General features: G+C 37.8%; 1 protein-coding gene across 1 annotated transcript; it reads right to left on the bottom strand.

Moving 5' to 3' along the window:
- Positions 1-3556: 3556 nt before the first annotated feature.
- LOC145497870 (homeobox protein Hox-D10-like) lies at positions 3557-9447 on the bottom strand. Its single transcript, XM_081477732.1, has 2 exons — positions 7840-9447; positions 3557-5860 (listed from the first exon to the last, which is right to left on the bottom strand). Exons 1-2 carry the CDS (start codon positions 8204-8206, stop codon positions 5562-5564), a joined length of 666 nt encoding a protein of 221 aa, XP_081333858.1. The 5' UTR covers positions 8207-9447; the 3' UTR covers positions 3557-5561.
- Between the last annotated feature and the right edge of the window lie 13332 nt (positions 9448-22779).

Genomic DNA, 22779 nt, shown 5'->3' with positions numbered 1-22779 from the left:
GCTGGAGAGTTGAGGGACGGGTAGGTTAGTAGCTCTTGTAAGAAAACTCCTCTTCTTAAGCCATCGTAGCTTGATTAAGAAAACAAACAGCGGTGATAAACATTGTATTCCAACGCATAATTTTAATTGTTTTACTTGAGCTCTCGTAAGGTCTCACATGAATGACTTGATACCCTTTTAGAGGACAGCAGAACAGACAACAGAAACAATACGCCTAACCACAAAACAATAGCTAACAAGCAAAAGAATTACAAGCCTTATGCTTAGGAGGGCTGATTCATTTCCCACCCCTATAAACAAAATCGCTCCCACCTCTCTTTTTTTTTTTTTTTTTTTTTTTTTTTTGACGGGGGGCGGGACCCGAGTAATTTCCCAAGCAACCTGTCACAGCAATAAAAAGTAAAAAGAAATGCTTGCGAAATACTAGTAAGTGTAGCACAGGTAACATGGGGAAATACGAGAATCCTGAACTGATCCCATGTTTCATCGCGGGCCCACTGATGTGAAGAGTTATTTTTAGCGACGACACGTCTGAATGTGGCGAGCGGATATGTAAGTGTGACAGATATTGATTGCCATTGTCAGAGATGTCGATGAGCCAACCCCGGAGCCAACCTTTGTAATGATAAGGCTTGCAAAGCTTAAGTGGCGTCATTTAGGGTTGTTTCTGATGGTATGTTTTTTGGGGTAAGTTGAGAGCTCGCCCAAAAGATAATCAGACCAAAAATAACAAGAAACAACTGGTTTCGCAGTGAAGCATGTTTTCAGTCCGTCTCACACAGGCAGGTACAAACCAAAACTAAAGTGAGAGTCTTCGATTTCTAGATCACGTCTGGTATTTTAAGCTTTTATAACAACACTCAATTCCGGATCTCTTCAAGTCCAAGTGTAACCGATTGTTTTTTTCTCAGGCCCTGACTAATCTTGTTTGATTTGAGCTCTGATAAGCCAATTTCATTATTTTCCAAGGGAGTTGAAATATACTTAGGGGAACCGCTAAGCTTTTCCTTTAGCATTCAAGAAAATGTATTATAGGGTTGTCAAATTTTTTCCTGAAAAAAAATAGACGCAGAGCGCTTATTTTAATTTAAACCGAGTTTCAGTGATGGCGTATCGCTTAGTATTCTCTGGTAATTTATTTTCAACCTTGAACTTAACGTCCTTAACTGGTTGAATGGGAGAAATGCTTTCAAACCCGATATCAAAGTGTCTAAATGATTTACGAAGAATTCTGAGAGGATAGCTGGAAGTAGGTAAGACCACACTTGTGACTACCGGAAGCAAGTCTAGGCGGAATTATATGATTCTTTACATATATTTGTTTCGTTGGAGAAGGCTTCAACAATTTTTGAGTATTGAAAGTCACTCTGTTAGATCTAGATGGATTTTTTTCACGGCCCTGCTGAATATTTTAGCGTTCCCTGCCGAATATCAAATTTTTGCTTTGTCTGTAACATAGGAGGGTATTATTTTGTTTACGAAGAATACTAATAGTACGTGGACATTTACAATCGTTTTAGGAATTTGATTCAACAGGTCGTACACCCACCAAGAAGGGATAAGCTGAGAACGACATTTGTCAGAAGGTCAAAATCTGAAGCGTAGCTCGCTAGAGAGGAACAAAACAAAATAAACAGTTCTGTTATAGAAGGGTGCAAACATTCTTAGATAAAAATCTGTTTTTCACTATCCATTTTCTCGTCGCAATATCAACACAAAGTCAGCCAACAGGTCAGGCCGGAAGATAACTTCTGACGGCAAAGAGTGGATAACTGGAAATTCTCCCTTCTGGTGCACAAACCAGTCCATGATGAGACTAAGTTGTATTGGTCGGAAATTGAGGGGTAAGCCCTATGCTGTTGACGACATTAGTGTTTCCAAAATTGAAACCAGTTTAATGAATACGGGTTGTGGTAAGGCAAACAATTAGTAAGAAAAATCCTCATAACAGTTTCGGTGTGACATATGGGGAAAAATATTGCTTTTCGTTTCTTTTCGTGCTTTGTTCATAATCCATTTATATAGTTGACAACATTATTCTAAAAAGTACGTTTCGCATTTATTAAAAATTGATAACAGTATCGGCATTTGGGACCTTCGCGTCGAATGTATAAAAAAAATACAACAATTTTCTCTATACAGGTGATGATGTATACAATTTCCCCCCTGTTTATTAATACAATGTAAAAACGGATCATTCAGTTCAGAACATAGAAAATCATCAAATAGATGATGACGCGCTATTTGGGGTTTTTCGGGATACGGGATATTTAGGTCAAAAAGTCAACGGGATACGGGACATCTGGGGGAAAATTACATACGTACATACATACATACATACATACATACATACTTTATTGGAACTCCCTTTAACAGGGCTTTTCAGTCACAATAAACTAACTATTAAAAAATACTAGAAATTAAAAAAACTTATTTACAATAACAATTTAAATTAAAAATTCAATTATTTCTTATAAAACATATTTTAAAAAGAGTCTTCTTAAAACTGTTAATTTCTTTCATATTCTTAATATTCTCTGCTAGCCCATCCCATTCCCTTGGACCCCGATAGTAAAACGCCCTTTGTCCTGTTGACAGCCTACATCGGAGAACCACAAAACTATTACATCCCCTTGTGTTCCTATAGACCCTTTTCATAAACGGCTGCCAATTTAAAATTCTTTTGTATGCATTTAAATTAGCCTCACTAAACTCGTTTGGGAGTAGAAATTCTTTTGAATTATCAACTCAAAAACGAGGTTTGTCAGGCTAATTTTAATACTTACAAAAGAATTTATAATTGGCAGCCATTTATGAAAAGGGTCTATTGTGGACTGCTGAACGTTTAACAAAATATTTAACTAAATAATCTGGAGCTAGACCATTTACACATCTGAATGCTAAAACTAGATCATTAAATAAAACTTTCTCTGTAACATCTAACCATCCAAGAGATCTCCGACCCTGAGAGATATGGTCAAACTTCCTTAACACTAATACAACTCTGGCTGCAAAGTTCTGCACCAACTGTAGTTTGTGTAGATTACGTTTAGATGTGTTCCCCCACACTGAGGAACAATAAAAGAATTTACTGAAAACGAAGCTATTTATAAGTAATAAAAGTGTTTGGAGCATGGGATATTTATGTACATACAGACATACACGCATACATACATATACTTTTTGTTGAGGCAGGTTGGTTTGAGGCAACCTAAAGGCTAGTGGGGACCTGCCAGAAACTTAATTAAAAAACTATAGCAAAAACTTAGTACTTAATTTACAAAAATTAACAAAAATTTAAAAATACAGAAAGTTCGTTTGTTTTGATGTTATCTGACAGGCGTCTTTTTCAAATTGAATTTGTTCTAGTATCCTTGAGGCCTGTCTAAGTTTTTGTTTAAAAAGCTGTAGGGAGGAAGCATCCTTGATGGCTTTAGGTATTAAATTCCAAATTATGGGTCCCCTGTACCTTACACTATTTCTGCCAAGGTTACTATTGTACCGTACATTCGAGAAGTCATTAATACGCCTTATGTTATAATTATTGTCGGTGTTGCGTATTTCGAATAGGGCTGTGAGTTGATCAGGTAAACTATTGTGGAAAACCTGATACATTATAGAAGCGACCCTACGCTTGTAAATATAGCCTAAAGGTTTCCATTTAACAAGGTCAAGTACGTCAGAATCAGGAGTTTCGCTGGGCAGTTTATGGATTAGTTTGGCAGCTTTTAAGTGTAAATGTTCCAATACTTTAAAGGTAGATGGTGAGCAGGATCCCCAAATAGCGATGCAATAAGGGATGCTTGGGACAATCCTTTTGAAATATATTTCTTCTAGTACACTTGAGGGTAGGCCATTAGACTTTTTCAGGAATTTTAGCTTTCCTCCAAACTTAATGTACAGTGCTTTTACTTTCACAGTTTACTTCTATTACATTTATTTCCAATATCAAAGTCAGATAAAAAGGGATATCGGGTGGCGAAATCGTTACTTTTTGCAACTGGAATTGACGGGATACAGGATATTTAGACCAAAAAATTAACGGGATACGGGATATTTGGGGAAAATTAATGGGACATGGAATATTTATATCATGCAGATAAAGTGGGATATCGGGTGGGGAAATCGTTACTTTTTGCCATTGGAATTGACGGGATACGGGATATTTAGGTCAAAAAATTAACGGGATACGGGATATTTGGGGAACAATTGATGGGATACGGGATATTCATGTCAGATAAAATGGGATATCGGGTGGGAAATCGTTATTTTTTGCAATTGGAATTGACGGGGTACAGGATACTTAGGCCAAAATTAAAATGAAAAGGATGTGGTATACTCAGATTTATCCCCCCTTCCCCGCTAATGGAGCCTGGACGATTTATCTTGTCAGTTGATATAACCCCCAGATTCTCAGAAGTGACATCCAAGTCAATACATCGCAATTAGTGATAAGTAAAAAGAATTTATGCTTTGATATTAGAAATAAATGTGATAGAAGTAAACAGTACTAAATTGAAGGATTGGTTGTCGCAGCGCAGATCGCAATACTTTCCGAAAAATTTGAAAACCGTAGAATCATTCCTTAGGTGAGTAGATATCACTAAGGTCATTTCAAACTATTGTGGTTTAAATTTTTCGGTCGCGTTAAAAATGAGATCGTGTGATTCAATTGAATGAATGACTCAAATACGTTTTTATTAACATACAAATCTCCAAGGAAGAGAAAATTTTGCAATACATAACAAAGTATTTCAACCGATGGTAATAAAAATGTAAGAATTTCACTGCCCTCAGTATAGATACTAATAATACTACGTATATGCCTTTTCCCCAACTGAGAAGAATGATGAATACGATTGCCTTTTGCGAGGAAATTTCAAACTAGTCGTAGAGAGGGACTTCAACGATTCAATTAATTTTTATTTGTCGAAATGTTTCCACATTAAAAATTAATTGAAGCTAAGTTTACTGGAATGTCTAATCGATGTTCCTGTATTGAACAGATCTCAAATGCCAAAATAAAACCCCCCCCCCACACAAAATACTTCTAAAGATCGATCGCGAAACGTTGATTCGAAGTGATAGTATTGACAACCTGTGACGTACTTGCAAGGAGAGACTATACTCTTTAAAACAATTTCCCTGTCCTGCTGTGAAGTTCAGCGCTAGCTAACATAGTTGATTGATTCCCTCAAAGCTACGTATGAAATACTTGTTCGTGCGAACTTGGGATTTTACATTTAAAATGCACTGAGTATCGAAAAATTGAATTCACTGAATCGTCGAAACCATGTGCTCTACATTCAGGAAAATCTAACCTCTAACTGTGTGTGTGTCCGAAATAGAAAAATTGTCGTAACTTGTCGTTTTTAGAGATAAGTTAAATTCAACGAACGTAATTTAAGTTTATACGGTAGTATAAATACCAATATTTTATATATGATTGCATTCGTATGGACTGCAACAAATAACTATACATCTTCAGTATACACTATCAAAATGTACAGCATAGACAAACGATAAAAAAAAAAAAACCTTCAACGTAATTAAAACATTACTCATTCATCCGCCATACTGTACAGTCTTCGTATTTCGTCGGGGCTTGTTTTACTGCTTTCAAATGTTGTTTCGTTCTTCTTCATTTTCATTCTTCGGTTTTGAAACCAGATCTTGATGTGCTTTTCCGAGAGACTTAAGGATTTGGCCAGCTCTATTCTGCGCGCCCTGGTAATGTATCTGCTGAAGAGAAACTCCTTTTCCAGTTCAACTTGTTGTCTTGTTGTGTAGGCTGTCCTTGCTCGAGAGCGAACTGTCGCGGAGCTCCACGAGTCTCTACCACGACCTCTCGGTCTGTCCTCTAAAGGAAAAAAAAATCAATACAAAAAGACTTTACTATTGTTGGTTTTTCGACAAGTTTTACCTCAAATGATGCGAATATATGAAAGTGAACAACTTATGAACGTGAAAGACCATGAATATAGCACTAGTGAGACGACAATTTACTAAGGACTTGAAATGTAAAATGACTAATGGAAGGTGACTAAAATTGTCCATGGAAATTGCCTGACAAAGCATATCCGTTCGGATAACTGTCTGACGGATCGTAAATCAACCTAGGATTAAAATACCACGACTAAATTAAAGAAACTCTGCTTCATACTTACGATTATCTATTCACATCTGTTACCTTGTCCTCCCAGCCCAGACAACGCACAAATAACTCGCGACCAACGAAAGCTGAACAAAAGTCTGCCTACTTCATCCCTATCTTGCCAGATTAATCAATTTAATTAAAAAGCTTCTCTCTTCGCTAGAGAGCGTTTAAATGCTCTACATTGTTCTGGGCTGCCATTATTAAATACTTCCTGGGGTAAACTAAAACCGCGCTGATTTCAGGTCCATGCGAAACAAGTTCGTCTTCCATTTTGTTTTTCACCACAAGTATGTCCCGCGAATCTCGTTTCTTCAAATAAACCTAACTGTTTTTCTCCCAATAGAATTAAGCCACAACTCTCTCCTCTCCTAGGGCAGGAAATTACTTCTATTTAGTTTAATTTACAACATAACTTCTCGTACAAAAGAACATGGGAGGAGATCTTAGAAGCTTGGTAATTCCACGGAAGGATTTGTGGTCGTTAGTTGCTCTATCGACTGCGCTAACGAGTTCCCTTCGTCTAATCATATTTGCCATTATATCCCTTACATTAAATACATACCGTTTAGCGAACATAAATCAATCCCCAAAACATATAAATCATGTTGAAGCAGGCCAACCTTCATAAACAGAAGTGGGTACGGAGGCTATGTAAATGATCTCAGTCTCTATCGCTACGACAACAGTAGACTCCCGACTGCTCGTGGATATCACATTGCCGTAAGTTACGACCAGGGTTTGCCTCTCGAATGGTAGTATTCTTACCATGTGATTTGAAGAACCGAGCTCGTAATAATTTGTCGCACAAAGTGTGTTAGTGCCGTGGAATTTGCGTTGTTCTCTGTGAAAACGTCACACCCAATCTTGAGCTTTTGAATGACAGAAATCGAGAAGGGTCGCAAGCTGATAGGATTTACAACAAACCCCCAATTATGATCCTTTTTTTGTTGTTTTGCTATGTCAACAACATGTATTGACAGTGAAAGTTGAACGTTGAAACAAGCGCAGAACCAAGTTTTGCTGATTGAAAGTATGTGCGCTCACGAAATTTGTCACCGACAACCGGGCAAGGCAGACGCAAAGATGTGCCTCAGTAATGTGGTTACAAATATTTACTTTTTCTCTTCGTGATTACGCCGCCAATTCTTAGCATCTTGGGCGGCCTAGTAGCGATTAAAGTCTCGGTGACTTGAATGTTAGCGGCAATGATCAATGTTCAAGTATTTTCAAGATTATCCGGTCTCCGAACACTCACACCAACACTAAATACCAAGGCAGTTCCTGAATGAATTTTCTTTTCACGTCAATAGACAACTCGTGCCTTTTAGCGCCCTCTGGTCAGTAAACGTGCCCGACTAGCAAACTCAACTTGCACACTCACCAAGAAAAACAAAGTAGCTACTGAAAGCGTAAAATGTTCCATTATTAACCTAACTGCTTGGAAAGTTGAAGATGAGCTTGGATATTTATCTTGGCACTATCAGGATGACTCGAATTTTTTACGACAGGAGCAAAGGGCGATCTTATTCACTTAGTTTGCAAGATTTTTGTATAATAAATGCTGAGATGTAGCAGCTGAATACCTCGAAACGGGCTCGAATGCGCTAAAGATAGAATCATGAATAATGTAATCTCTTTAGCCAGCAAGTGGATGAGAAGATGAGGGAGTGAGAGAAACCCACCTGAGACGTTTTTGAAGCAAAGTGTATCCTCTCCTTGGGAAGCCCGCGTTACGTTTTGATAAACTCTCGCACCGTACGATGGTAACATCGAATTCAGGTCTTGGACAAAAGATTGAGGAGGTGCGGAATAGCTAGCTGAGAGCTCAGGAAGGACTGGAATATTCCAATCTAGGGGCACTTGTTCCGGAGGCTGTGTTGGCCGGTAACAAGGGATAGGTGTGATGCGATGTGCGGCGTTGCTTGGCACGTTATTGTAGAACTGAACTTGAGTTTTGTCTCTCCCTGGCGCAGGAAACGGGTTCATCGGATAAGCAAGACCATTGTTGTTAAACTGATCCATAGTTTTTGTTATGCATATGTTGTACATGGTAGTTTGACAATGTCTTCTCGAATTGAAGTACTGCAATTTTTTATTTTCTTTCACGGAGCTCAGAAGGTCACGTGTCACACTTTGTTATCCAATTACATGAATCGCCTCAGACGCTGGAAATAATGAAGTGTTAATAAACCGTCAAGGGTCTGCAGATGCCGCCGGACGAAAAAAATGGTTAAATAAACTATTACCTCGGTGACAAACTCCACAAGGTTTCGAGTCTGATTGTCAATGGTTCCTTGCCAACTATCTTTACTCTGTCGAGTATGATGCTTGACGATTTGTGAACTAGAACAAGAGGATTAGGTTTTCGCACTGGCTTGGGGCGAATGGCACCCAATCAGGATATGTCAGAACATTTGTTTAATTTAACAGCAAGATAACAATTTACTTATGGAGGCGTGTAGGCGATGGTAAAACAAACTGGAGATGGACTGAATTAATTTGGCGTCACTTAGCCAATAAATATTTTCACTCGGAGAACTTGCAGGGCGTCCATTCTTTATTCGCTTTTTAAACATTCTATTTCTCGTTTATAGCAGCTTTCCGACCGCAACGTTGTGACTCATCATAGCTCATTAATTATGTCATTTGAGAACTTGTACTGGAATGGATTACAGATGAGAACAGCTTGTAAATTTCGCACGAAATTTAAGCTGATTTCCATCGTTCTTGTGCCAAATTGGAGGCAGCTCCAGCCTTTTGAAAGTAGATCAGTTTATTGTAGGCATATGCTTATTACATTTTTGAACTCTACAATTTTCCAGGGGGCAGCTTGGTCAAGATTTCTACAAGACGCGGCAAAAAATAACTTTTAATTTGACATAATTCCTGTGTTTCCTGTCCAGCCAAGAGGAATTCAAGGACTCGATTTATTTTTGTTTTTTGTTTTTAAAACTACAGGCCGATTAAAATTTCCACCCAGACTTTGAGACAGACTGAAAACAAATAGAATGTTCCAGTGCATGGTTAGTTTAAAGTGATTCAAAAAAAAGCAGAACAGGTATAACTTCATTTTAAAACAGCTCATCTTACTTTGGAGAAGAGACTAATTTGTAGAATCTCGATGACAGCATAACATTTGTTGTACAGCGAGATCATGCAGTCTGCCGTTGCACGCTTCTCAAACCTCATATGCTCATACAACTCACAGCTTTGTGCGCTAAAAACTAACCTGCAATTCAAGCGTTCTTTTTCCCTTCATTCCTCTCGGCAAATTTGACCGACCTTTCCTTCTTTTTGTATTCCATATTATCAACTATATCCTTTGTAACTTAAATTGAAACTTCACTGAATAATTTAGCAAGCAAATGGGAAACTGTCCTAGGGCAGAATTATTTTCGTGCCCTTGTATTGAATTTGCCAATTTCACGCAAATTCACAGGTTGTTGTCTTGATCTGTTTTATCCTGTTATGTCATGACAGGCATACAACGATAAAAAGGTGCCGTGAAATCTCCCGGGAACGCCACACCCATTTGTAGAAAATACCCGGGGGGTACTCCCTTATATGGGCTATATAAGTATGTGCGGCCCCAAAGGGTAGGGTTTTTCAGCCGTTTTAGTCATAGATAGGGTATCGATTTTGGCCATTTTGGCTATAAATAGGGTATGACTTTAGCACTCTAGTCTTTAATTGGGTATATTTCTTAGAAGAAGTTACTTTTTCATGGTTATCAATAAGAACGTCAACAAAAGTCCTTCATAGCTTCAGTTTAAGGGAACTGCGCCAGCCGCAACGGTCATAAATAGGGTATCGAATTTTTGGCCAGGTCATAAATAGGGTAGGAAAAATCGCAGATTTTGGTCGTAAATAGGGTAAGGGTTTTGGGAAGTGGGCCGCACACCCCCACCCAACTTTTCTGGGAGTACCCCCCCGGGAAAAATAAAACAATGCTTATTTCATTTTCTCAAATTGGAACCCTTTTCTACCCTGCAATCATAACGAGGTAATTTTTATACGATTATTATCGCAGACTCTTTGATCGTGGGATTCCACTCTTTACCTCATACACCAGTTATGGATTTTACCATTTGCACGGTATTAGACCAATGATTAATGACTTAATAACTGGAGTCGGCGATAACTTCACGCCGAAGTTAATCATGCGTTAATAGGAAGTTTACGTAACCAAGGCGGCGACATCGAGGACAACATCAATTAGTTATAATTGATGTCCGACAACAGCACTGAAGAACTTCCTTTAGTTTGGTTTACGTAAGGTTTCGTGTGGTGTTAGAATAATTCGCAGCTCGATATGTAAATATAGTTTTAAATTCCAAATTGAAATATAAATAAATCACCGCCATGGCTCACTGGCTTCTCAAAACAATACAGAAAGAAAGAGACTGCTCGCAGTCTATCTGACGAGGGGCTATAAACTGCGAGCTTCAAAAACTTAATTTAGCGGTTAACTTACCCTAATCAGCTCAAGCCGTGTTGAGAAATAGTTAATAGTTATCAGTTACTAGTCTGGTAAGCTTCCCCCCCCTCCAGCCTTGAGGCAGACTTCACCTTTTTATGTAGATGAGAACTATGAACAAACACTTATTTCTATTTCCTTGCGGTGAATGGATTCGAATAAACACTTTTGATTTTATATATTAGATAATATTTAATCTCTGTATTTCTTTATCGAAGCAATGAGAATATTATGGAGTCTAAGGATGTGCATGAAAAACGTCTAAGTCGAATTCTGGAACAATCCTGAGCGACCCGAAAATTCCTTAGCGACCCAACAAATGTCTGAACGAACCTCATCCTCCCCTCTCCCCCCCCCCCCCTCTCCCGTAGGGGCCCATCACCAGGAGCCTCCATCCCTCATACTACCTCTGTGAGTCAATCCCTTTCCTTATCTTTTTATTTTTAGACACAGTTCTGCCCCCAAATTTTCTTTATCGTGTTTGGTTAAGATATATCTGATTTCATTCTAATGACATCATCAGCAGATTACGTCTCGGACACACAGAATACTACAAACTTTCCCATAATATTCGACAACACCTTTGTGTATATAGCTTCAAGGTATCAAGGACCTCACGACGTTAAATGTATTCATCATCTAGACGATCCAAAAAATTTCGCCAGTTTTGTTCCGTTACAACTGAGCGGGGCATTGACATACTTTCAACCGCAAAATCTTTGCGCATCGACGCGCAGGGCAAAGATTGGTAGCGGAGGGGGGCCAGGTAGTGGGTAAGGAGTCAAACATCGAACTTGAAGGGGGCTCAGGCCCAGTGCGGTGAAATACCTCATTCCTTGCTAACTACTAGGAGGAAATTTTTTGACTCTTAACATTCTAGTTTGAAAACCAACGCCGGAGCACTGCGCATTGCACGCTTCAAATGTTTAGCCTGAATAAGCCTTCACTCTTCTGATCGACGGTCAGTGCTGATTAAAGATACTCGGCTGTCATGGAGACCACCTCATCCTCATTTCTATCCGTCAGATTTTGTGAAACATCTCGTGCACTCTTTTCACGTTTGACAGGAGTAACAAGTAAGAGTAAGTAAGTAAGAAGTTTTATTTTATTGTTACTATTGTTTGACATATTCTTTGATTTTATATTTCCTAGTTGTAAATATTATGTGATTGTTGTATAAATGTTCAGTGGTCAGGTGTCCTCAATTAGCATCCATATAAGTACACTAGATCATTTGACACAATAATAAAGTTCTTACTTACTTACTTTATTGTTATACACGACAAAGTTAACCATTTTGTGGTTTTCTGTGGCTTGCGGCCCTCTGGCTTGTGCTAATGTAATTAATACGCCAAATTATGCGCGGTAATGGTATCACAATAGTTCTTTTATGTCAGAGAGAGATTTCGTAGAAGGTCTGTTGTTAAAACATTTCGCTCTAAAACAAAGCAAAGCGAATCATCATGTACAATTTTCCGTTATGAATCGTAATATGTTATGCGGCAAAGTTCTGAATGCATAACTCCCATCGAAAGTCTCCGATAGTAGCAAGGAGAAAAGTTTCACTAAATCTGACAGTGACTAGTGAACTTTACTGTTAATATTCAAATATAAACCTCGAAGGGAGTGAGGAATTTTATTTTTTAAACTATGGGGCACATTTTTAGGTCAAACTCTTATTCACTAAGATCTTCAAACGCGTATGTTTTTGCTCTTTTCTTCGGAAAGTCTTATGAAAAGTGATTCAACATAAACATGGCGGACACTTGTCCGTTTACATGTGTTATGTAACAACAGTCGCCGTATGTTTTGTTTTGTGTTGCTTTGTGTTTTGTTCGTCGTACCTTTTACTGCAAGACTCCCTTAATAGTTTCTGCTACAAAACGTAGCGGGACAATTAGCAGTGAAAGAATGGATCTTTTCGCGACAAAGCGATTCTGTTGCTGTTCATTCGTCCACGGTTACGCGTGGTAAAGTCACTTTACAATGAAAACAAGCAACAAAGTAAAATGGACAATAGAATTGTTCTTTGTTTATAAACTTACATCTGCTAGATGCTCACGTTTCGATTTGAAACTCGAGCTCGGTTTAATAACTTTTCTTACAATCAAGTTTTTGACTTATTTAAACAGAAAATTACACAAGATAATCTAACAAAAAAAAAAACTGATTTATATCGTTTTGCGTCTCAAAGTAACAGGTAGAGTGTGCAGTGTACATTTGTGTCTGGTTCATATTTTCGTCGCGTGAAACTGACAAGTCGAAAGAGTAAATATATAATCGACCGAAGCTGATTCTGGAAGGGTCAGGTCTAGCCCTAAATCCTTATGTCCCAGATCCTGGAAATGAACAAAACCATTCGTCACACGCCACTCGAGAGGCGCGGATTTTGCACGCCGAAAAGGTTATTCAGCCTCAAGTCACTCCGTTAAATGATTTTCCAAGTTTTTTAAAAGAGCAAAAATCTTTTTGCGCTATAATTAAACGGTGTCTGGAACAATAACGCGATATTGTTCAGAATCATCCACCGTATCTTTTTCGGCAGGAAGATTCAAATAGGACATTTCCGCAAAAAATTTGTATAAAAAATAATGAAAGCTAATTGGCGTAATTTCCCATCTACTTAACCAGATTCTTTTAAATGTGGAGAAACATCTTAAAAGCCCGGAGGCTTTCTTTTAAGGAAGTTTAAAACACCTTTAACCATTTTTCCGCTGAGGGCGGATTTGCTCAATTTTAGCAGGAAGCTTCCCCGGGTCCTTTTTTAAAAAATCTAAACAAAAGGATACAATTAATTCTCTCAAATTACTAAATTAAACGTTTTTTTATAGTTTAAAATGCCCTCGAAAATGCAAATTTGATTCTTTTCGAACTTAAACAAAGGCGGGGTTTTAAACTGTGAGGCCATCGTTTTGAAGTCTTCCGAAAGAAGGCACATTTTACTGTTTGAAATAAACACATCATTCGCAATATTTCAAAGGATTTTTGGCACTTAGATTCATATCCGGTTGAGGATCATTCTAAAATTAAAATCTTGATTCTAGAAAAGCTCTTTTGAGGAAAAAAACGAATTTATTTGCCGCGGGGGAAAAGTTATTTTACCGGAAATTAATTTGTTAACATTTATTAGTCTTCTTTTGCGAATTAGAAGCCGATTCACCTGTCGTTGCCGCTTGTTTTTCGAAATGACCAATTCATTTAATTCGAATGAAACTTTCGAACTGACGATGTTAAAGCGCCACTAATTTTTCACCTGTTTTACGATATATCTCTGTCTGATCACACAGCAACAGATCTGATTTTAACTGATTTTCCTTAGCTGAAAAGAACAAGCGAAGCCTGATAAACGATATTGCAAGAAAAATATCTTGATACGTTTTCCGAAATGTGTCTCAAACGTTTTAGCCGGAAAAGGATTTTAGCAAAACGGCCGGCTGAAGGTAAAAGTCCGAAATATAAATAGAAAAAAATTAACAGTATGAGATATCACGAAATATAATTTTGAGTCGTAAATGAAAGACTGAAAGTAAAAGAGGGATGTCAGGAATATTTATCAGCGTGTACTAACTTTAAGAATATAAGCAAATTCTCAAAACTGTGGATTGAATTAATACTGCTCATGATCAAGAAAGCTTCTCTGGTTTTGGGAAATTCGGAAATAAGATAATTAATAGTCAAAATTAAGGATCCTTAAAACTCTGCAAGATTTTGATGCAAGGGTATAACAAAAGGACTCATCATGTCGCTTTTAAAGAACGACTACAAGAGGCAGTATTAGATTCGTGACTACAATCAGAGATCTCAGCACAAGGTTTCAAAACATCCCACACTGTTTCCAAATAAATTAGACGATAAATAAATTATGCGATAAATAAATTATACGATACCCACAGAGCTACATAATGACACCAAGCTGGGATAAAACGAGCAACGACGAGGTTTTAATATTTACTTACATTTTGCTTCATCATGAATTAACATTTAACAGTCTCTTTTTACTAGGAAATGCGAAAAAGTGAAACTCTCGTCATTTGGGTCTTCATTAAAGAAAGATGATTTAAATATTCTTGCTTTTCTTGTGTTCAAAGGGAAAAGGGAAAATTAAGTGCGAATATTGTGTTGTGGCTTTTCGTGCAACTAGATCACGTACCGTTTTCGTTTTGTAAATGAACTTTAGATTAATGACATGAAGTTTGACAATGAAGGGCAGGTGCGGAAGGTTTTTGCCAGGCTTAAGTCATCGGTGAAAAGAAAGCCTTTGAGTAAGGGCAATTAGTAAAATAGATAGTATCTAAATATAGTGTGGTTATTAAAATTATCACGCATACAAGAAATTTCATGTAAAATGTAAGACATTTATGACGTTATATACAGGTTATATACCGGTTATATACCGGTCATAAATTACAAAAAAAACGATGAGTGTTTCTTTTTTTTGAGGTTGACTCGTTTTTTATTTGATGATGACAAATGCCTCAGTGTTTGAATTTGTAACTTGTTTGTACAATTTGAGGAACTACATGAAAATTACATTCTGACAAATAGCCTTGTAATTTAAACTACAATTACATTTGTTGGTAATAAATAATACCTTTGTAAAGAATTTGAGGTCTTGGCGTTTTCGGCAAACTTTCGAATCTCTTCCCTTAATATACAGTCAAACATGAACTAGTAGCAAACAATTGGCTCTGGAATGTCCTAGGATGCGCGGTTAAAACAGATTGCGGGCAGACATGGCGCCCGCTTAAGGTGGCTGGCAACAGTTTCTAGCACTTAATTTCCAGCAGTTACCTTGCATACGGTGGCTGCGCGCGCAGTACGAGCAGCAGTGAAAACCGAGCTGTCCTACCGAAACGACACCTGAGTAACAGTATTAGTTTTCCTCCAGCTAACTAAAAATGAAGAATACTAAAGTCGTTTTGGCTTCTTCTAATGCTTAATTCGAGAATTCTGGGTTTAAATTGACGAGGAACAGCATATTTTGTTCAAAATGACACAGCTATTATCCTACATGACGACAGCGATCGAAGAGCAAGGGCGTGCCATTTTTTTGGCACGAAATTAAAAGCTTTGAGGCACACAATGTGTCATTTTTTTTTCACTTTTTACAATCTGATATGGTTTTTGGAATTATAAATCCCTTTTCGTGAATCAGTTAAATGCTGCCTCCCGTGAGCAAAGTTACCCGACTTCAATGTCTTTCCTCCTAACAAGCATTTGACGTCAGCACAGTAGTTTTCCCCGCCTATTCAATAGTACTCTGATTGGTCAATTCAACTTTCAGGCGCACAGGCCGTATGCAGGTATACTTTGGCGGATCAGTACTACCGCTCACTATCAAGTCATGCTGTATTAAAGGTATCACATAGACGCCCAGTCATTGGTGAACCAGTTGTGGTCATCTTAATGGCATAACAGGTTATCATAGCAACAATACAACTTGCGTAAAAAAACCACCCTTAATTTTTGCTTAAAGTTGTTATATTAAAAAAAAAAACGGCTTGGTGAAACTCAATTTTTACGTTCGAATGAAGATACAACTTTTTGGAAAGTTTTAAAAATTCTTTTGGTAGGATTCAGAGTCATTTCAAATTTTAGAAAATTTTCAGATTTCCAGATAGACTGAACGCGGGAAATTTTTTCTATTCTTGAAGATTATACAAGTTCAGTCGATCAGTCAAGATAGGCTGAAACAAAAATGGACGAGACATGAGCCAGTGTTCATTTAATTAAATATTTCAAGACTACGAGTAACTGAATCTTACTCTCTTCAGGTTCATAAAGCAATATTACTGGCACAAATGGCTTCATTATTGAATTGGTCTTTCATATATGAATTCTTCGAACCATTGTGCAAACCGATGGTGTTCATATATTCACTTCAATTTCTCCTCTTCTTCAGGTATGCGAGGAACCCGGGGGGTACTTTGGGAATTTCTGGTGGGGATGTGCCGCTGGGACCCTGGAACCCTTAGCCTATACCAGAGCTAGTTCAGCTGAATTTTGCTACCCTATACTATAGTAAACTCTCCAAATTCCCCCATCTATCGACACTATTGAGGCTGATTTGCGTAAATTTAAACTCGCCGATTTTATTTTTTTATATTTTTGAGTGGCAATTCCTGGTTTCCTTAGTCTAGATAAAATCTTCAACCAACTAGTCAGTTTTGGGGAAAATGATACCCTATTCTAGACCCAAACGCTCTGACTTATATTCCCTATCCTAGAGTAAACTGTTTGAAAACCATACCCTTCAAAGCGGCACATACCTATATAGCCCATATATGGCAGTGCCCCCCCGGGGCGAGGAACTTAGAGAGTGAACAGCTAGCTCCCGGTTGGCTTGACACCTCAGAGTTCCAGGCTCCCGCGGTAGCAGAGAAGATCAAAACAGCGGGCGGGCGAAATAAAAACGAGGGTTGAGGAAAAAAAAAAAAAAAATAAGAAGGTTTTCTTTCTCAATCTCTCTCTGACTCCGCTCGTTTTTAATTCGCCCGCCAGCTTTTCCAGTCGTTCCAGCTGACCGAGAAGGTAACCTGAACAGACTAGCAGAAACTTTAGCTACATCGCATGGTTCATGGGTCCGAGCCTTGTTCAAGTCAGTTTTTTTTTACAGGCTTTAGTTTTGCAACTGCGAAGTGGAGTGCAAAACTGCAATCATGGTATTTCTCGTATGTAAAATAGGACTATGCCCTGCATTTCTATTTAAGAACCCTTTTTTTTTTTAGCTTAAAACGCCTTTTGCATATACGGTTCTTTAAGAACAACAAACTTCAGTTTATACAACTACTGAACACGCTGTCAATCAGACACAATCAAACTGACAGGTGATATGAGTAAAGAAATTGATCTTCGTCTAAATGTCCGGGCGGGAGAGTATTTGGCCTTACATTTTTGGTGGGGTAGTGCGGCCCGTTTCTTTAAACTTTCACCGTATTTCAAGAAACTGAATATGTCGGTGATTTTCGACACCTTATTTCAGGCCTGACCCAAAAGTAGACACTCCTTTTAATATCTGTAAAATTAGTACACGTTTCTAAAACGTTATTAGAGTTAACTTGGCCTAAGAAATATGGCTTCTATTTGCCCAAACATTTTGAGAAGGGCTTCAAATTCACCGATTGTGATGGGCAACAATAGTTACCCAATTCCAACCGGCCAGAATACAAAACATAATCCTATCTTTCAGGCCAAAATACTTACACTGATTCGGCTTATAGTCATTTCGAGCGTAGAAAGCAGAAGTCCGTTTTATCTTCCTACGTAACAAGATTAAACAGGACGGTCTCTTCACTTGTTTTCCCACGTCAAAACAGTAAACATGTGCTTCCTGTATTAAGCTAAACCGGATAATCAAGATTTGAATGAGAAAATGAGATTAAAATTCATTGGTGGGCATATTTTGCTCCCAAGTTGGGAACAGTGATCGTTTTCCACAGTTTATGGTTGAAAACGTCAAAGCTAAGTGGCATTAAAAGGCTGATGCTGAATCAAGTGAAATTAAAACTAAAACGAGAATATTCAACGAGGAAAGGTATTTTTCTTCAATGCTACTCCACTCAAATGACATTTCCACCCGATGGAGTGTATTGTGCTAAATTAAGAGTGTTACGAATTATGCAATGTTTTCGTTGGCGTGGTCTTAATGGTTGCCGTTCTGCATGGCTGAATTAATGAATCAAATTTGGCCGCGATCAAGGTTTTCCGCTACAGCAACGTAGATCGAAAAGGTGTTTTGAAAAAAATCCGAACAGGTTGTTCAAAACAACAGATGTCTGTAACAGGTAGAAACACTCAAAAAAACAAACCCCTTGCACCAGGTCGCTATTTTTCTTTTAAACGGGTAATTTACTCAACTGGAAGATCTTGTTTTGTTCGCTTGTTTGTGCCGTACAACGAGACGAAAGCAAGAGTAAATCTGAGCAGATGGCTTCTTGAAAGAATTTGAAAGGCTTGGCAAAGAGCAGAGAGCGAGCGTGCGCTGGTATTGTCTTTGCTAATTGCTGAGCCGCGTGTATAATGCGAAGGGTCATTGGCCAATGAGGTTTTTAATGAAACGAAAATGGTTTCTCACCTCCGTATAATTCTTGTTTACGGTCAGTCAATTTAACCCTACCTGTGTTGTGGGGTCATTACTTCGCTGTTAATCGCAGGAAACTTTAACGAAGGAAACATTTTCAAGGCGATCCTAGTCGTGTTAACCGACGTGATCCCAGAACTCTGTGCCCTTCGCCAATATTTGCTTTTGCGGCTCCTGGGCAAACAACCTGCTTAAAATTTCCACACATTTCACAAGGTCAATATTTGGTATTTAAATTTGAACATCTTTTTCAATAGTTGAAGCTTTGCAACTTTGAAAATTCTAAGAGAGGATCATGCTGTGTTCCTTTAAAAAGTTAAAAAAACACAATCGAGTTTAAATCCCTCGGCTGGTATCATTATAACTCTTTCAAATGGAGGTTGTGTTGTACTTCTTTAGATCGGCAAAAGCTATTCTAACAAAACCGTTTTCTCTTCTTTATACTGGATTACCAGTTTATGTCTACGGCACGTGCAGAATCGTAAATGTTAAGACGGATGTAACTTTCCAGTTTTGTTACCCTTTTTAACAGCTAATAAAGCGGTGCAACCAACAAAAAGCGCATCGCGTGTTGCTTGTGTTTTCAAGGCCAAAACAAAAAACACGTTTCTGATCTGTGGCGCCTTTACATACAATATAAGAAACAAAAGAATAGAAAACAATTTGTGGGTTCAATGAAATAGCAAATCATTTATCCATCTCAGTGTTTCTTTTCTTTTTCTTTCGGGATATTCTTTTGCGCCTTGAAATATAAAACACGAAAGAACAAAGGCATTTGGTTACGATTGTGAATGTAATCCACCGCAAAAGGTTTAACTAATAAAGTGCTTCTTGTACATTCTGCCGGTGTCCCTCGTCTGAGCTAACGGACCTTTGTCAATCTTCTCACCGCTGACTGAATCCTGCAAAAGTTTTTACAGAGAGCCGTGACAACGCTTTATTCATGAGTGCGTCATTAATTGAAAGCTACCGATCATTGTACAATTGTTAAAATGGGTAGTAACTAAATCAAGTACATACAGTTCTTTGCAGGTACACATTTAACGCTGTTAATTTGGTTTCTCGACTTTTGATCTAGTGATTACTCACAGACCTCACACGTGGAGCAAGCACCTCTTCACAGGTTCAATCGAGATGACTTAAGGTGTCCCTGCAGCGGCAGGCAAAACTCTATGTGCTTTGTTTTGATTTCAAATACAAAGGAACTTGGAATGGTGCCGAATATTTTACATACTTAGTTAACTTCTTTCGCGTCGTTTGAAAACTTCATCAAGTCATGACCCAGCTTTGTACTATCTGTGAACAGCGGGAACAAGAAGTCATGAGCAGAATTTCGTTTTGTTTAACAGATTAGAATCTTTGTTTCTTGCCGAGGTGATCCGTTTTGAAAGAAGGGTCTTCGAAACACTAGTTCATTGTCAGGACAGCGAAAGTATTGTCTTCAGCCTAAAACACCTAAAACTCCCAAAGTCTTGGATAATTAAAAAGTCTCATGCGTTATCTTTGTAAACTCCTAAGTATTTTAATTTGACAAGAACAGTTAGAGGAAAAATACGTTTGGATTTACAGGAAAACCTTTCAACAGTGTGTAGGACAATGGCTGCTGGCACTTCAATAACCACACGCGTTCAGTTAACACTTGTTTACCACCAGCAATAATATTAGGTCGGCGAGCTTTTAACAGAGAATACCCGTTTCAGCCTCCTTGTTTGGCTGTAAAGAATCATACGGTTTATTTACTTGCGTTTTTTTTAATGACTTCGCTCTTTCCTTCCTTCCTTCCGTCTTCTTCTTGTCTTGTTTCGCTTGTGCTGTTGCAACTGCCACGACTTATCAGAAATCCTTCACGTCCGCTTCCTGTGAACCGTTAAAAGGTAACTTTTCTCCTAAGAGCTGGGTAACTGAGCCATAATTTAAGTTGCCACGTTCCTCTTATTTCTTATTTTCAATTAACGCTCTTCTTTTAATTTTCCACTCTTTATATATTTTGTCTTCGGCAAACACAAACTAAATGTTTGATCCTTCCATCGCATCGGCACAGTCCCTGCATTTTCAAAAGCGTTTTCTTCTGTAGTTCTGTTTCAAACATTTCGCTCCCTGTTTTCCTGCATAAATTGTGCAGAAGTCACTGATGCTTTTGATACCGAATCAGGTCACAGCCTTTAAAGTTCCTTCCTTCCGAGAAAGAAAACAAGGAATATTGTTAGGAGAGAATTCCAAATGAAAATCAAATTTTTACCTCTAACGGCTTAATTTTATATTGACAGAATTTAATTTTAACCGGCAAAATTAACCATTCATTTAAAATTATACTGTGTTGCGTTGAAACCGTTTTTCTTGATTGTATGTTAAACCCGATTCACATAATTTAACAGCACGTTTTTTATTCGTCGAAATCGACCTCAAAATACGAGTTGCTTGGGACGAATTAGTTTTGCGAATAAACTCTCTAAGCGACAAATATTTCTAACTCTGGGATCAATGTTACGATATTTCGTTGGAGCATTCATCACTTTTATTTATTATTTTCTTAAACCACTTTACTTGACGAGCAAATTAACCTTAGATGCTGGTGGTGACTTATTTGAATGGTTGAGATATAACATTGTATTTTCATTTGGGGAACTAACTCGATTACTACTCACAAGAGTTTGATTTCTGTTGCTCAGTAGTTCAGCTCAGTCGGTGGCGCACAATTTTTCGGTTTTCGTGTAACGGCCTCTTATAAGCTGTTTTAGAGAATAGGATTCTGCAGTTCTATGAAAAACATTTAGTTTGTTCGATTTCTTCTCATTCATGAGGTTTTCGAGACGGTTATTTATCAGCTATATTTCGTAATTATTTTCAACTTCTCTTCATTAATATTTCAGGCATATTCCGTTGAATTAAACTTAGTCATAAAAGGTACTTAAAAAGTTTGTTTCCGCACGGGTTAACAGTACGCCGCAAACATTTACACGAGATCAAATGACTCTAGGCAGGTTTTGAAGGATCAGAAAGGAATTTTACAAGTTCTTTAACCCGCCGTTGAAGAAAGATCATAAAGTTTTAATTCTGCATGTATTTGTGAATTCAGTCTCATCAGCACTTAGTAAAATATTAATATCGTTTCCCTTTCTTGTTTTGACCAGGCAGAATGGTGAAATTCTTGATAAAATTGCATTAAGTAGTTTATTGAAAGTCTAATTTGGACACCCTTCTTTGTTTACGGAGTACGCCAAAAATCATCTAGCTTCTTGAATTGTACTCGGAAAGCGTAATGTACAAGCCGTGTACTGATGAGACAGCCTTTCTTAGAAATAATAACCCAGTTTTTTACACCTGCTTAAAGGTGGATAGCTACTTCTGAGAGGCAAATTTCCGTTGTTTACACAATTTGTTTTTTCGCCGACAGGACACAGGTTAAAATGTCTATCAAAACAGAAATTGAAGTAGGAAAAATGATGAGTTTTTCGGCAAATATTTCATATGCGCAAACTGCGTTTCATGATACATTGCTTGGTGCGCTCAAGAGTTCGGAGTTTGATTCGTAAAAACTTGATTTAACATTACGAGTTTAGCTCGTTTTTGGTTCATTCTTTAGTGCTATTCACAAGAAACAACTTTATTTAATGAGCAAGGTGCGCGCCTTACACGAGCCGTTAGCAATAAAAATCCACTCTCGGCTCTGAATTTAATTGAATTGGCGTTTATAAACTTTCAACTAAATAATGGTTCCTTTCATTTATTAAAAATACAATAATACCTGTCTTTTTGGCAGGCACAAGCAGTTTGAAGGAAACAACAGACAAAAAGAATTAAAGTTTGCTAAACCCATAAGCCTTTCCCCAAGCGACTGAAAAAGTCCAAAATAAAAGAAAATCAATTTCGAGGTCGATTAGAAGTCTTGGCAAGCTGTGTTGGTTAATTACAGCAGATAATTGAGTTATTCTATAGCTTTTTTTCATATATGAATACTTTCAGCAGTAATTCCTTTCAAAAGGTGCAAAGAAACATCTGCCAGGATTCGATATTTTGTAGCTGAGTTAAAAAAGCTGATATTCTACTTCATAATTTCCAGACAAC

The sequence above is a fragment of the Orbicella franksi genome, chromosome 9, assembly GCF_964199315.1.
Source record: "Orbicella franksi chromosome 9, jaOrbFran1.1, whole genome shotgun sequence".
Classification (NCBI taxonomy): domain Eukaryota; kingdom Metazoa; phylum Cnidaria; class Anthozoa; order Scleractinia; family Merulinidae; genus Orbicella; species Orbicella franksi.
Note: the sequence above shows the minus strand (reverse complement) of the source record. Positions and strands in the feature narration are given on the sequence as shown.